The 16498-nt window shown below is 41.4% G+C and overlaps 1 protein-coding gene across 6 annotated transcripts in view; it reads right to left on the bottom strand.

The window, feature by feature from the left end:
* Window positions 1–12096, bottom strand: part of SENP6 (SUMO specific peptidase 6) — a 115065-nt gene extending 102969 nt beyond the window's left edge. For all 6 annotated transcript variants that reach the window (XM_004044309.5, XM_055390791.2, XM_019029736.4 and 3 more), the window contains exon 1: window positions 9871–12096. In XM_004044309.5, coding sequence (XP_004044357.2) covers window positions 9871–9922 — 52 coding nt within the window. In that variant the 5' untranslated portion in view covers window positions 9923–12096. The remainder of the gene's footprint in view (window positions 1–9870) is intronic.
* Window positions 12097–16498: the final 4402 nt, after the last annotated feature.

Raw genomic sequence — 16498 nt, 5'->3', positions numbered from 1 at the left:
GTCCCAGCTACTAAGGAGGCTGAGGCAGGAGGATCCCTTGAGCCCAGGAGTTTGAGACCGCAATGAGCCATAAGTGCACCACAACAATTACGAATATGAGAAAAACGTAACTTAGAAATATAAATGCAGCAAAAGAAAATATAGAGAGAATTAAATGTGTATGTTCGAAAAGCAATTTTATGTGGCTCTGCAGGGCTACAGCCCAAGTCTTTCTCAAGAACTATCAAGATTTTCCAAAGCCTTGAGTCACCATGTTACAAGTCTGAGTACCCTGCTGCAGAGGCCATCTGAAGAGGTCTTTAGACTGCAGACATGGAACTTCCCAACCAAACCACACAAGCCACCACCAAATCATCCCTGCAGATGCTACATGAAGAAGAAAAGTCACCTAGCTAAGCCTTTCTCAAGTCCCTGACCTTCAAAACCTGTATCTTTTGGTATAGAAGACAAACCAATAGATCACTACTACTTCAAGATAAAGTCTTTAAATACTATATTTCTGGATGTAATATTAAATTAGACCCCTCTGTGAGCTACCAAAACCAAAATGTTCTTTCCCTTAGGACCCCAGCTTCACTAGTCTATCTACTTCTATGTACCTTTCAGCAAGATGATAGCGTAGGCAGTTCAGTTCGTTAGTCAGGCAGCAGTTTAGTGCTACAGGTGTTGCTGGAAACTCCTTAACTTTCTATGGAATGAAAAAGTCTAGCAATGATACCTATTCCAAAGCAGTGCAGTTGGTGCTACCTTTACACAGAATACACAATCTCTTAAAAATATACTTATCTCAAGCTGAAGCACACAAACTTCTAAAGCCAGAAATTAAACCGAGAAATGACTGCATGAGATAAGTAGTTCCAAATGTTCCTTATGCTTTAAAGTGAGAGGATCATCAAAGTGTCAGGGAATTCAGTATTCTGTGAGACAGACCAATGAAATTTGAGAAACACTTTAACTTTGAAAGTGCAAACACGTAATTCAGGAAGATGGACAGTTTCATAAAAAGCTTAAATTAACAGAGACTCAAGAAATAAGTGAAGCCTGTAAATGGTGAAAGCAAAAGAGACTGAGGAGCTGATACCCAAACTTGTGAAGGAGAAGCTGATAAACAGCTTCAGACTTAACTGCTATTATGATTTACTAAATCATTCTTTTATATCTCCTGTGGTTAAAAAATGAAAACCAACCTGGGCTGAAAACAGAAGACCGAATGCCAAAATGTTTGGAATCCCACTTCGTTCAAATAGTGACCACTGGGGTTATGAAGAAAGAGAAGTTATTGGTTTCCACAGAAGCAGAGTCAGCAGGGGTCATGGTAGTTAAGTAGTACCTTCATCTTGTCTCCAGAATTTAGTTCTTGATTCATAAGTAGGAGGTTATGAAGGTAGAAAGTTGTAGATTTTTGAATATATGAAACAACAAGGTTACTAAACAGTTTAAATTCTCCAAGCCTAGGAGAATTTCTAGTTCCTCGTCATCCACTCTTTATTAAAAATGAAAAGTGAATTTACCATCTATTGGATGCCAGCACTGTTTGTTATTTTTTTCTCCCATTCTGTTTCAAAAACTGTAATGCAGTGAATTTGGGAGGGGAAAAAAACACATCTTCAAAAACTATAAAATGTATTTGATATAGCAACTCCTCCCTCACCCCACCCCCAAACAAAACAAACAAAAACAACCTCCAAAGGCAAGATCAGAACATAGCTGTTTTCATACTACTCCAGGCTGATTTCAGATGGCTTCAAGGTAGCTGTTGTTAAACTAGGACAAGGCACAGTGTCCAAACATCCCAGTGTGCCTGGGACTATCCCAATTTTAGCACTGAAAGCCCCATATACTCTGAAGATAATAGTTAATATTTTTTGCCAATGGATGCAGAAGATTCTGGGAAGCACAAAACCCTAAGGTAGACAAAAAAAATTAGGGGCCAAAAACAACCCTGTTTTTAGTGTCAAATGGATATGGCACAGATTATCTATCACTTTCTGTAACTGTAGCCATTGTTTTATTACCTGATGATGGCAACCATCATTTGCAGTTCACAATAATGGATTATCCATTGTTGCATCATTCTAAGTAATATGACTTAGGTATACAACTTAAGTGTGCTGTAACTGTGAACATTAATAGTCTGTGACTTAGTGGATTAACTGGCACTTTGTATCAAGATACTGTTTTACTTTTAGTATCGTGAACAGTATGACCATTTCTAAGAGCTTAAGTAATGAAAATGAGAGTATGACCCAGGCATCACTAAATGAAAGAAAAAACAAAAGGAAGGAAAAGTTTCTAACATTCTTCCTCTTTTGTCCATACTTATGCTTGCCTAGTTTCAGAAATTCCTGAATCCATTCCCAATAAACTAGAAGTTAAACTAAGGCCAGGTGCGGTGGCTCACACTTCTAATCCCAGCACTCTGGGAGGCTGAAGTAGGTGGATCACTTGAGGTCAGGAGTTTGAGACCAGCCTGGACAACATGGAGAAACCCCATCTCTACTAAATATACAAAAATTAGTCAGGCATGGTGGTGTGCGCCTGTAATCCCAGCTACTAGGGAGGCTGAGGAAGCAGAATTGCTTGAACCTGGAAGGCAGAGGTTGCAGTGAGCCAGTGAGATGAGATGGCGCCACTACGCTCCAGCCCGGGCAACGGAGCCGAGACTCCATCTACTCCATCTCAAAAAACAAAAACAAAAACAAAACATTAAACTAATGACTGCTTCTATGCTACTTATATCTTTGAAATAAATTACTAATTAAGTTGCCCATTTTGTTTTGTCTTTCTTTAGCTTCTCAAACTGTCCAAAAGTTGGATTTTGGGTTTCATAAGAATTGTCATTTAAAATACTACATGACTGTTGAAAAATACTTTGACTGTTGAAAGAATGGGGAAAAAATACCAGGTAGGTATGGGAGAGAAAAGATGGCTGTATAGATTAAAGATAGCTGCAAATTATTTGTCATTCTTCCCACTGAAGGGTGGAATCTACTCCCTCTCCCCTTCAATCAGGGCTGGCTCTGTATTCTTTTCGCCAATACAATGTGGAAGACGTTAACACTGTAAATTTCTGAAGTTGGGCCTCAAAAGATTTGTGGCTTTCCATTTTTGCCCTCTTAAAAGTGCTGCTTCATCAATAAATAATACTTCTCCATAATAACTTATTATTTTTCCTTCTCTTGTTCAGTCGCCCCTTCCTTTGGGGGGAGGTACAGGAAAAAGAGGTAAGAGTAAGAATAGGGAAGCAAAGTGATGAGGAAGAGGGGGAGAAAGAGAGAGGAAGGAAATGCTGAAGAAAGCTGAAGCTATTAAGTCAGGTCCCAGGCTACAGTCTGACTTCCCCAATAACTTAAGCTGTGCCAAACAACCCTTCTATACCTCAAGTTCCTCAAATATTCAACATACTTTTCTAATAGCAACAGGAATAATCAATTTATGAAAGTCTAGACATACAAAGTATGTAATTTCATTCTCTTTCCTCTCTCATTACAACACTGGTCAAAATCAGCTAATATCTAGAAAAAGGTAGTCAGTGAAAGAAAAACAATGCAAACTAAAATTCAAATAGAAGAGAAGACAAGCAAGGAAAGGAAGCTCCTTTTCTTTTCTCTATCTGCTAATAAAATAAATAATATCAAGTAACACGGAGTGCTTATTATATGCCTGGAATTGCTTTAAGTAACATATATTACCTCAATCCTCATGGCAATCTTATAAGGTAACTATAATTATTATTTTTAACGACAATTATTACCCTTGTTACACAGCTGAGAAAACAGAGAAGTTAAGTAATCTATCCAAGATCACATAGCTAACAAGTAGTAAAGCCAGATGTTGAACCTCAGCATTCTGACTTTTGAGTTCATATTCTCAATGCATTTCTAGCGAAAATCACTTTCTTTTCTCCTTCCTTTCTTTCCTTCCTCTCTTTCCTTTCTTTCCTTCCTCCTTTCCTCTTTTTCCTCTTCTTTCTTCCTCCCTCCCTCTCTTTTTTCTTTCTTTCTTCTCAGCTCTGTCACCCAGGCTGAAGTGCAGTGTCATGAACTGCAGCCTCAACCTCCTGGGCTGGAGCAACAAGCAATCCTCCCACCTCAGCCTCCTGAATTCCTGGGACTTTGGGTGCATGCTGTGACATCCGGCTAATTTTTGTATTTTTTGTAGAGATGGGGCCTCGCTATGTTGCCCAGGCTGGTCTTGAACTCCTGGGCTCAAGCAATCCTCCTGCCTTGGCCTCCCAAAGTGTTATCTCAGGATAACAGGTATGACCCACTGCACTTTGCCTGAAAATCACTTTCATTCCAAGTGAGGTTCTACTTTACTGTTTCAAGTACATGAACTCACATGATAAACAGAATTTATCACTTTAACTGGGATGAAATCAGGAAATAAACATACTTAAGTAAGGAGTAAATAAGGAATGACACCATGATGTAGTTTCCAAAAGTAATGCAATCAAAAGAAAAAGAGGTGTATTCCCCTAAGTAGGCAGAAACTAGAAACCCTGTTCATATTCCATGGAATGCCAATCGTTTGGGAGAAACTGTGCTCTAGTTCAACAGACAGTGTTAGGTATTTACGGTCTCCAGTAAAACTGGCAAACTGACTGGGTTCTGCACTGAGTTTATATATAACATAAAAGACTGGCTAAGGCGAAATGGAAAACACTTTTCATTTGGAGACAGAAGCATTTTTGCTGGTATCTGTAGAGAACAACATTGCATGCAACAGTTTAGTATCACTCTTTTCAACCTAGTAGACAAGGTCCATAAAGGAAGACAGGCTGAAACGAAAAGGAAAACAAACTAAAGTAGTAGTATATGTATATTAGAAAGGAAAGGCAGAAAAAAGTTACTTCAGGAAAAACAGGAGAAAATATAGGAGAAGGAATTCACTTGGTTAAAAAAAAAGGAAAAGAAAACTAGATATGAACAAGTGCAGTACAAAAATGAAGAAATGTATAAGAGAGTAGGTAGACATGTTAGAGCCCCCAGAGTGAAAAAAAGAAAAGGTAGAATATCAAAAGAAAGTTTATAAGAAGAAGCTAGCTACCATCAATCACCTTTGTCCTCTATTCCAATCATCTCCTAACTGGATAATCTGTTGCCCCTCTCTGAAGCTCTCTCCATGCAGCAGCTGATGACCTTTTTTTTTTGGGTGGCAGGGTCTCGCTCTGTACTCCCAGGTGGGAATGCAGTGGTACGATCATGGCTCACTGCAGCCTCGCCCTCCTGGGCTCAAGAATCCTCCCATATCATTTTTTTATTTTTTTGTACAGACACGGGCTCACTATGTTGCTCAGGCTGGTTTCCAACTCCTGGGCTCAAGCAATCCTCTCACCTCGGCCTCCCAAAATGCTGGGATTACAGGCATGAGCCACCATGCCCGGCTACTGACCTTGTTTGAAATAAATGTGATGTCACCTCCAGTATCATCTTGCACCGCTCTCCTATCTGACACCATTATTGTCCTCCCTTAAGTTCCCCAAACATGCCGTGCCCCCCTATTTTACTCTCTCTACCTAGAAAGCACTGCCTCTCTACCTTCTGTTCTCTAATACCCACTTCAAACCACCCTGATTAGATACAATTCTCATGATTTCAGGTTAAGTGTCCCTTACCCGAAATGCTTGAAACTAGAAGAAATGTTTCAGATTTCAGATTTTTTTTTTTTTGGATTTTGGAATATTTGCAAATTTTATTATATTATCCCAACTGAGCATCCCAAATCCAAAAATCTAAATTGATTGAATGAGCATTTCTTAGGGGGGTCATGTTGCTTCAAATTCTGGAGGATTTTGGATTTCTAAATTTGGGATGTTCAACTTGTATAAACAATCCACCATTGATTGCTGTACTTGTCAGTTGTAATTTTACATTTAAAAGTATTATTTTATTATTTTTTACTTTCCTCACTAGACTGAACACTCTATGAAAAAAACATGGTTTTTTTCTCCCTGACTGTTATGCCTCTCAGTGCAGTGCCATTGCCTACAACATAGTAGGTGTTCAATAAGTATCTGTTGACTGAATAAATACAGGGGAGCAACCTGCCAAAACTGTCTATCATAAGTGGAAAAGGGGTTATAAGCAACAGTTAGTGAAGAGAAGTGAAAGAAACAAGTCAAAGAGGGGAGAGGAGAGTAAAAAATTTTAACACAAGCTGTGGCTTAATGAAATCCATACAATTTTAGTGAGCTTTTGTATAAAGACAACCAGTAGGTCTCCTTTTCCCTAGAGAAGCTATAAAAAGAAATGGAATTAGAATCTTAGTAGTTATAAAGATATAAAACATACTTCAGAGCAAAAATGTCAAACAGGCATCTCAAATTTAGTATGACCAGTGTTGTTAATTTCCTTCTCATTCTTCTATCAGTCTACTCCATCTCAGTAAATGGCAGTACCACTAATACCTCAGGCTAAAAAAAACCTTTTGATTCCTCTTATTCTGACACTCTATGTACAATTCATCAAGTCCTGTAAGCTCTACATCCAAACATATCCTCAACCTATCAACTTCTCTTCCCCAGTCTCCACTGACATCATGCTAATTGAAGCCCCGAACCACTTCTACCTTGACTACTACAATATTATCCTAATTTATTGTCTTGCTTTTAATCTTGCCCCCTAATTAATTCCACAAAGAGCAGCCAAAATTTTTTTAAAAAAAGATAAACCATATCATTACACCCCCTTGCCCCAAACTCGTCAATGGCTTCCCACTGAGAAAGATACAAAAATTATTCATGATCCTGCATGAAAGATCTCCTGCCTCTCATATCACTCTCTCCTTTGCTTTCTACATTTCAGCCTTTTTGTTTATCAAATCAATCTTTACACGCATCCCCTCTGCCATATTCTGAAGTGTCTCTTAGTTAAGGTGTTTACTTAATTAAGTGTAACCTCCTCAGGGATGCCTTTCTTGACTTCAATGCTATGTAAAATGGCTTCCCCATCATTGCTGTTTATGTCTTCCGTATTTATCATACTGTTTATCATCTGGTTTATTTCATTAACAACAAATATGTTTCAGGTGCAAGAAATATGATGGTGAAAAAAAGTCATTACTTTTTCACAGTTTATTACAGAGATATGCTTTCACAGAACCTAAGATAGAAGACTAAATAAAGGCAGAGTCCTTGACTCTCTTATGCACTTCACCGTGGTACACTGACTGTTGGAGTAGGATGCTGTAAATGTGATGAGCGAATGAAAACCTAGTTTAGTTTTTCAAGGACTCGACTGGAAAGTAAAGAAAGTGTAATATGTAGATGTCTTAATATTAAATCCTAGGAGCCTATGTATGGGGAAATATTTTGAACACTTATAAACCTGATAATACAAAATATACAGCAAATTATGGTGGAATATTTTATTATTACTTGAGATGTAGTTTCGCTCCTCGCCCAGGCTGGAGTGCGAATGGTGCGATCTCGGCTCACTGCAACCTCCAGCTCCTGGGTTCAGGTGATTCTCCTGCCTCAGCCTCCCGAGTAGTTGGGATTACAGGCGCGCGCCACCACGCCAGGCTAATTTCTGTATTTTTAGTAGAGACGGGGTTTCACCATGTTGGCCAGGCTGGTCTCAAACTCCTGACCTCAGGTGATCCGTTCATCTCGGCCTCCCAAATTGTTGGGATTACAGGCGTGAGCCACCACGCCTGGCCGGAATATTCTATTATTATTAAAAGTGTAAGACACCAAAAGAATCATGGGAAATTAAGCAGAAAACATTAGTATTAAATATCATTTATTTGGAAAGATTCAATATAGCGTATGAAAATTGGTTATGAGGAACTAAAATTGTTCCTTTTCCTTATGCTTTTTTTTTTGGAGACAGAATCTCGCTCAGTTGCCCTGGCTGGAGTGCAGTGGCACGATCACTGCAACCTCTGCCTCCCGTTTTCAAGCGATTCTCCTGCCTCAGCCTCCGCAGTAGCTGGGACTACAGGCGCGCGCCAACCACACACGGCTAATTTTTGTATTTTTAGTACAGTGGGGTTTCGCCATGTTGGCCAGGCTGGTCACCAATTCCTGGCCTCAAGTGATCCGCCTGCCTCGGCCCTCCAAAATGCTGTGTGTGATTAAGGGCGTGCCGCCACCGTGCCCAGAACCCTTATGCATATGCTCTGAAGAAGTTACCGTTTGCTTGCTTTATAAAAATGCTTAAGACATGGTGAAACTCGAATTTATCACACCTATACATTCAAAGACCCTTAGATTAGAATAAAGTAAAAGTAGTAGTTTGAAACTCACATTAACTCTACATCTGTGGCTTTATTTGTGCTTGTTTTAATCCTCCCTATGTTCATCCAATTAGAATTTTAACTCAATCGGGCCTATAGAAGCTGGAAATCTAGGATAGCACAAAAGTATAATCATCTGCATACTGAAGATAATAAGCACGAGTAAGCCATCTTTTGTTTCCAATTTCAAAACAAAAACAACACACATAGCACTACCTGTAACACAAGCTGCACCCTCTCAGCCTCGACAGGTACCCATTCCGCAAACTGGAATGGAGGTAATACGAAATGAACCCAGAAAAACTCAGAAGCTTTTCTTACTCTTACTAGGAAATCTCCTGTAAAGTTCTCATCACTTTTAGATAAAGGCTGGCTTGTACGGTAAGACTTTTTTTTCACTTTACTATACTCAAGTAATAAGAATTAAGAAAAATTACCTCTATTATTCACTATTCTTTCACTAGACTGAGTACCTACTGTGTTCCAGGCACTGTTCGAGGTGCTGTTAACAAAGCAGTACCAAAGCATTCCCATTCCTCAACACCCTCCTATAGAACCTGTTTAGGGGTTTTCTTAATTTTAAGTTAAATTGTACTTTCTTGATTCAGTAATCTTTCCGAAACATACTAAAAGAAGTTATTTTTTGAAGTAAAGCTTATGACATATTGCAACGAAAATCATCTTTGCAAAATTATCCAAAGAGTAGTTAATTCTTTTTAACAAGAAGAATGAGTCTCTGAGCAGCAGAGACTCATTTTGCTAAACAAAGTGTAAACACTGAACCCATAGTCAAATTAAGTAATATAAACACTTCTTGGGCTACAATTACAATAATATTTAGCTCTATTTTGGGGGTCCTTATATATTCATAGGCCAAAAAAATCAATATTGTTCCCCATTACCACCTTCCCCAACAAAAACATACAGCTTTTCTTGAGGCTGGCTTAGTCTACTTACAGCAAACGTTTAACTTTCCCTCACGAGTGAGTAAAACTCAAATTGTGTCAATAAGCTTTAGTTACGGCCCCAAAATTGACACTGTAAACCTTACTCTTTTTCCAGATAAATTATTTTACAAAATATTTTTATAAAAACACATTCCGAAAGAATATCAGACAAGGCCAGGCCTAATCTGAAGGCTGGCTGCAAAAGCAAGCCTGAAACTCTGAGAAACAGACCAGAGGGTATAAAACACACCTCAATGAAACTGTCTGTCCCCTCCCTACTTAGATTGGTCCCCAGTTGCACCCAACCTTAGCAATTTGAAACTTTTCATGAACACCAAACAAGATGTGAATGCTGGCTGCTCTCATCCTTAAACCACCACCCCAAAATTTTTTAAATGTCAAAGACTTCAGCGCGCACTCTCAAAGGACGCCCACCAACTCTGGCTCGCAGCTCAATCCACCCGCGCCCCCTGGGCCGAACCGGCTCGCAGCCGAGCCCCTCGCCTGGGCGGACTCGAACCAGGCGCGCTCGCAGCACACTCCCTCCCCGTCATCGCTCATCCCTCGTACTTCACCGCCCCCCAAACCCACCTAGCGCAGATAACTGAATATCCGGGGTTCTGGGGGCCACGTTTTCCAGTATACCCTCACTTCTCCCCGTCAAGGGCAGAAATAGACGTACCTTCCAGAAAGGTAATCTCCCCTGCGCTGCCGCCGCTCTTGCCGGCCGCCATCTTCCTCCTCCCACGCCGCCTCCTTCTTAATCCATGGCCCACACCGCCGCCGTGCTCGCCGGGATGAGGGGCCGCGCCGGAGGAGGGTAGACGCCGCAGGGTTGCGGGCCTCGGGCTCAGCCGTCAGGCGGGCTGCGCTCCCACGTTCAGACGGGCCTATACAAAAGCAGGCCAGGCGCGCCCGGGCCTGTCCGCGGGCTGGCGGGCAGCGAGGCCCGCGGCCCGAGCTTCTCAGGCCTCTCCGGGGGAACGCGAGCGGCGACGACGACGACGGCGCTTCCCGGGCCCGGTTCCTCTCGGCCCACGACTCCCCATCCACCGCCCACCCAGGCTGCCTGAGAAACTTCCCCCAGCCGTGGGTTCCCAAGAAAGGAGAATGAAAGCGAGCACACAAACACGCCTCCCTTCGTCCCAGGCCGTAAAATGGCCGCACCCGCCGCGCCGGAGCGGCGAGGTCTCTGCGACCGTCAGGCGCCTCCAGGCCCCTAGCTCGTTCTGCAGCCGCCGCCGCTACGGCCGTCCGCCCACCCCGCCCAGGCGTGAATGCATCAGCGGAGGCCTTTGCGACTGTCCATGTGGACAGGGGTGGGTCTCTGCCACCGCCTCGCGTCGGTCGCCACAGCAGCTCCAGCCGCTGCCGCTGCCGCTCCTCCCCCACGGGCGCTGGAGCTGCCGCCCGGCTCCCGCCCCCGCCCCGACGCCGCCGCCCCCAGCGCGGCTCCCCCTCAGCAGCCCGGACTCGGCTCGCGGGCAGAGCTGGCTGCGGCGCCGCACCGAGCCCTGACTTGTGGGCGCCCGCCGCCCGGGCTTTCGGCAGGGTCGGCCTTTCACGGCGCGGGCTCGGCCTAGACACGTTACATCCAAAATCCCCACCGCCCAGGGCCCCATGGCAGACCTGGCGTGTGCGATGGGTTTGCTCCTCTGGCACCACAGATGCCTAAGAAATGTGAAAATGTCATTTCTTGAGGAGACCTTAGAATTTAAACTACAGCCAACCGAAGAGAAAAGGTAGTGAGGTACTGGAATCATATGTTTAGTAAATGATTCGTGGTCTACATTTATTTTTAAAGAAGTTTCCAAAATAATTCAGCAGGGAAGATCCTACCAGTCAGCTTTAAATGGCAGTGTTTTTTTGTTTTTTTAAAAGTCCCTTGTCATTTACGTGCCTGAGACTTGAAAAAACCATACCCTACCTTACAAGTGAGGCCTTTTTTTTTTTAACTTCTTTTCCTTTAAAATTTTTTTCTTATTATAAAAGTAATACATTCTCATTCAAGGAAATATGGAAAGCACAGAAAATGATTATAATGTTTCACGACTGAAACTCAACTCCTGTAGGTTTGTAGTCCTCTGATAGCATTTTTCTTGTCTTTCAGTATCGTTCTTTAAAAAACAAAAATGAGCAAAAATCTATGCTAAATGTCAATGAAAAGTCAACAGCAATTAAAATGATGCAGAAAACCGACATGATTAAGTGCAGTCTTTGGGCAATGGACTGTTCTAATTCAGTTGTGCTATTAACGAAGGCCTAAGCGGAAAGGCTTATTGTTTAAAACGTCCTTTAAAATCTTTTTCCTAATGCGAACCAATAATCTTTCCTGATTGGCAAGAGTAGTGTAATGAATGTAATTTATTTTTGTTGCCTGAGGTTATTGCATGATCCTGTTGTGGTGTTCTATGACATCGTCTGTGCCAATGACAGTATAATACTGAGATGTGTAGGTAATAGGCAAATGTGGGTAACTGGCCATTTGTACAGACTTCAACATGTAGTTTTAAAAAAATCTTTCAGGCCGGGCACGGTGGCTCACGCCTGTAATCCCAGCACTTTGGGAGGCCGAGGCGGGTGGATCACCTGAGGTCGGGGGGAGTTCAAGACCAGCCTGACCAACATGGAGAAACCCCGTCTGTACTAAAAATACAAAATTAGCTGGGCGTCGTGGCACATGCCTGTAATCTCAGCTACTCAGGAGGCTGAGGCAGGAGAATCGCTTGAACCCGGGAGGCGGAGGTTGCGATGAACGGAGATCGTGCCATTGCACCCCAGCCTGGGCAACAAGAGCGAAACTCCGTCTCAAAAAAAAAAAAAAAAAAAAAAAAAAAAAAAAACTTTCAGCAGCTTGATTCCATTTGGAAAAATTGTTTTTTTAATTAAAAATAAATCTTTGCTTTTAAAATGCATATATGCTGGCTTTGAAAATGGAAGAAGGTGCCAGGAGTCAAGGAATGTGTGTGGCCTCTGGAAGCTGGAAAAAGCAAGAAAATCAATTCTCCTCAAGAGTCTCCAGAAAGGAAAACTGACACTTTGACTTTAGCCCAATCAGAAAGGTATTGGACTTCTGACCCTGCAGAACTATCAGAAAAAAATTTGTGTTAAATTGCTAAATTAGTGGTAATTACCATGTGTTACAGCAACACATGGAATGGGAAACAATGTAAAGTGTGTAGAAGATTTTTGTTTGTTTGTTTTTTGAGACGGAGTTTCACTTGTCGCCCAGGCTGGAGTGCAATGGCATGATCTCGGCTCACGGCAACCTCCGCCTCCCAGGTTCAAGCGATTCTCCTGCCTCAGCCTCCCGAGTAGCTGGGATTACAGGCACCCGCCACCACGCCCGGCTAATTTTTGTATTTTTAGTAGAGACGGGGTTTCACCACCTTGGCCAGCCTGGTCTCGAACTCCTGACCTCAGGTGATCCACCCGCCTCGGCCTCCCAAAGTGCTGGATTATAGGCGTGAGCGACCGCGCCCGGCCCGTTTCCTGGTTTTTTTAGCCTGGTGAATAGCGTTGTCATTTATTCATGTCATTCATGCATTTCTGGTTTCACAAGCCAGAAAACTAGGAATCACTCATCTCTCTTTCTCGCTCCTTCTCTCTCCTCTTTCCCCTCTTTTTTAAATCAAATCTCCTTCCTGATTATCTTTTGAATCTATTCATATTTTTTCCAGTTCCGGTGTCTCCCCATCAATCTTAGCCACTATAATCTTTCAGCTATACTACAACAATAGCTTCAAACAGGTTATTCTTTAATCTCTCTACCCCTCCTCTAATCCATTTCTCACACAAAAGCCACAATAATGTTTTTAAAAATTAATTAATTAATTATTATTATTGAGACAAGGTCTGGCTCTCTGGCTCAAGCTGGAGTTCAGTGGTGCAATCTCGGCTCACTGTCACTTCTGCCTCCCAGGCTCAAGTGATCCTCCTACCTCTCCTACCTCAGTCTCCCAAGTAGCTGTGACTGCAGGTGTGCACCACCATGCCTAGCTAATTTTTTTTGTATTTTTTGTAGACAGGGTTTTACCATGTTGCCCAGGCTGATCTTGAACTCATGAGTTCAAGTGATCCACCCACCTTGACCTTCCAAGGTGCTGGGATTACAGGTGTGAGCCACCGTGCCTGGCCTCTCTTTTTTTTAATGTAAATCAGATCAAAGCACTTTACTGTTTAAAACCACTCAAAGATTTCCCTTTGCTCTTAGGATAAAGTCCTAAATCCCAGGCCCTCCCTACCTACCTCACTAGCCTCCTCTTGCAGCATTCTCATCTTCTTCATTAAGCTCCAGCCATTTTCAATTTTTTCAGTTTCTCTTTTCTACATTAGAGCCTTTGGACATGTTTTACCCTCCATCTGCAGTGCACTTTTTGTCTGAATAGAATCTTGCACCAATAGATACTAATACATATCTGCTTAATGAGTAAATAATACAAAGTATCAAAAATAATTTTTTCCCAAGGAAAATTTAGAATCATAGAATTCTAGAACCCAGACTCCTTAAAGACTATGTGATACAAATCTTCTCAGAGGTTCAGAAAATGTCTATGCCCCAAGTAACATTTTGGTAGAAATTGAGGAAAGATACTCTAAAAGGGATCAGCAATCGAGGTGTGAACCTAGGGTTTGGATGTGAAGATTATAATGCTGTAATACAGTCTTCTCAGAGGTTCAAAAAATGTCTATGCCCCAAATAACATTTTGGTAGAAATCCAGGAAAGATACTCTAAAAGGGATCAGCAATTGAGGTGTGAACCTAGGGTTTGGATTTGAAGATTATAGTGCTGAAATAATCTGAGTTGCTCTGAGGGGGCTGGGAATTGACAAAAGGAAGATTTGAGTTGGTTATAGACATATAACAAAGTTTTCTCTTTGTGTATGTTATCCCTAAAGCTGCAAATTCTTTTGTATCATAGGGGATGTTTCCTCTATTTTAGCCAAATTTAAAGTGCTATGTATAAAACTACTTGGATAAACTGACCCATATTCTATGCTGGTAGAGCTTAATAATGATTAATAAAATAGTAACTGTTTTAATACATATATTTCTTTGAAAACATAATTATTAAATCCCATTCTTCTAGGCACCACACTGAGACATGCAGTATATAGTTAATCCACAACTAAATACAAGTTTCAGGAGACAATAGCAGGTTCTGCAATTAGTGATTGGTTGATGGTTTTTCAAGGGCTAAGTGTATTTGTGCCAGATGAAATGATGAGCATTATATGAAAATAGTATATTCATTTCTGTTATAAGGATGTAAGTTTCTGTCCTAACATAATTTCTACATTATCCCATTTCACTTCCAACTTGCTGATTATCTTATTATTGTTTTATTAATCCTACCATATTTCATGCTGATTTTTAATTTCCAGTTCTTCTCTTTAGTTAACGATTTCTGTCCCTGTTCCATGTTGCAGATTTTTTTCCTAGGGTTTTAGCAGGTGATTTATCAGCCATTTTAATGCTTATAATTTTAAACTTTTGATTAAATGAAGCTTGAAACTAATCTTTTAAAAATTGTAAGTGAATATATCCTCAAAATAGCACACATTTCTTATACATAGTTCCTACCAGGCTCCTTCAGGGTCAACATTTGTAAGTGAACAGAGAAGTTTTCAGGTGACTAGGCTGCATTATGACTTTCCTGGGCCCTAAGCACTATGACTTCATCAGGCCCTTCCTCCACAGGAAATATATCAAACTTTTTTTGGCCAGAGTTTAAATGCTATATATAAAACTACATTTAAAAATTTTAGATTAGTTAATTTTACAACTACTTTGGTATAAAGATAAAATATAATCCAGACTGGATTTGTTGTTATATACTTATTATCATTATGTTTATTTTTTCTTTCGATTAAAAAAAATTAAAACATTTTCATAAGACCTTAAAATTGTCATGGGCCCTTGGCACTGTGCCTCTTGTGCCTAGCAGATAAAAAGGATCACTAGATCCTTTCATGTTCATTAATGGAATTGATCACATGGAAATAATTTCTAGCTGATCTCCGAGGCAGTAGTTCTCACACTTTAACATGCATAGGAATCAACTAAAGAGCTTATAAAGCAGTTTCCTGGGCCCTATCCCAGACCATCTGATTACATAGGTCTGGGTAGGATTCATGAATTTGCATTTCTAATAAGCTCAAAGGTGGTACTGATCTGAGAACCACACTTTCAGGATAGTATAGCTATTTTATTTATGTAAAGGCAGTACTCTCAATATGATTTGGTAGGTATACTATCCAGATCTCCTAACCAACATTTACTGAACATCTACTGTCATTCTTTTTTTTTTGAGATGGAGTCTCGCTCTGTCACCCAGGCTGGAGTGCAGTGGCGCGATTTCGGCTCACTGCAAGCTCCGCCTCCTGGGTTCATGCCATTCTCCTGCCTAAGCCTCCAGAGTAGCTGGGACTACAGGCGCCTGCCACCACACCCGGCTAATTTTTTTTTTTGTATTTTTAGTAGAGATGGGGTTTCACCATGTTAGCCAGGATGGTCTTGAACTCCTGACCTTGTGATCCACCCGCCTCGGCCTCCCAAAGTGCTGGAATTACAGGCATGAGCCACCACACCTGGCCATTCTTATTTTATAAGTGAACATAGACTCAAAGGTTAAATGACCTTGCCAAGGTGACTCAGCTAGAAAATTGTAGACCTAGGATTTGAGCTCAAGTCCATCTAGACTCCAAAGTTCATGGTCTCTTATTATCATTATAATGTGGTGATGATAGGTAGAATGTAATCCATGGACCTAGAAGCAAGTATTTAAACATGAAATAATGCATAAAAGTGGTGCTTTCATAGGTCATCATTGTTGTATTTTCCCTATTTATTTGAGTCTGCTGATGGCTGGCTTCTTTCTTGGTATTTTTTCTTCACTTCTTATCTCCAGTTAATAACAGCAGAAGGAATGCACTAATGGGATGTAACACAGTTTTCTGAAAGTGCTATTCTGTTCTTTTTTTTTTTGAGACGGAGTCTCACTCTGTGGCCCAGGCTGGAGTTCAGTGGCGCAATCTTGGCTCACTGCAACCTCTACCTCCCAGGTTCAAGCAATTCTTCTGCCTTAGCCTCCCAAGTAGCTGGGACTACAGGTGCACACACCACGCCCAGCTAATTTTTGTATTTTTAGTAGAGACAGGCTGGTCTTGAACTCCTGACCTCGGGTGATCTGCCTGCCTCGGCCTCCCAAAGTGCTGGGATTACAGGCCTGAGCCACCAAGCCCAGCCTGAAAGTGCTATTCTTTAAAGCTGACTCCAAACTAAATCTGATTAGGATTTTGTATTTTTC

Source organism: Gorilla gorilla, chromosome 5 (genome assembly GCF_029281585.2).
Source record: "Gorilla gorilla gorilla isolate KB3781 chromosome 5, NHGRI_mGorGor1-v2.1_pri, whole genome shotgun sequence".
Classification (NCBI taxonomy): Eukaryota; Metazoa; Chordata; class Mammalia; order Primates; family Hominidae; genus Gorilla; species Gorilla gorilla.
Note: the sequence above shows the minus strand (reverse complement) of the source record. Positions and strands in the feature narration are given on the sequence as shown.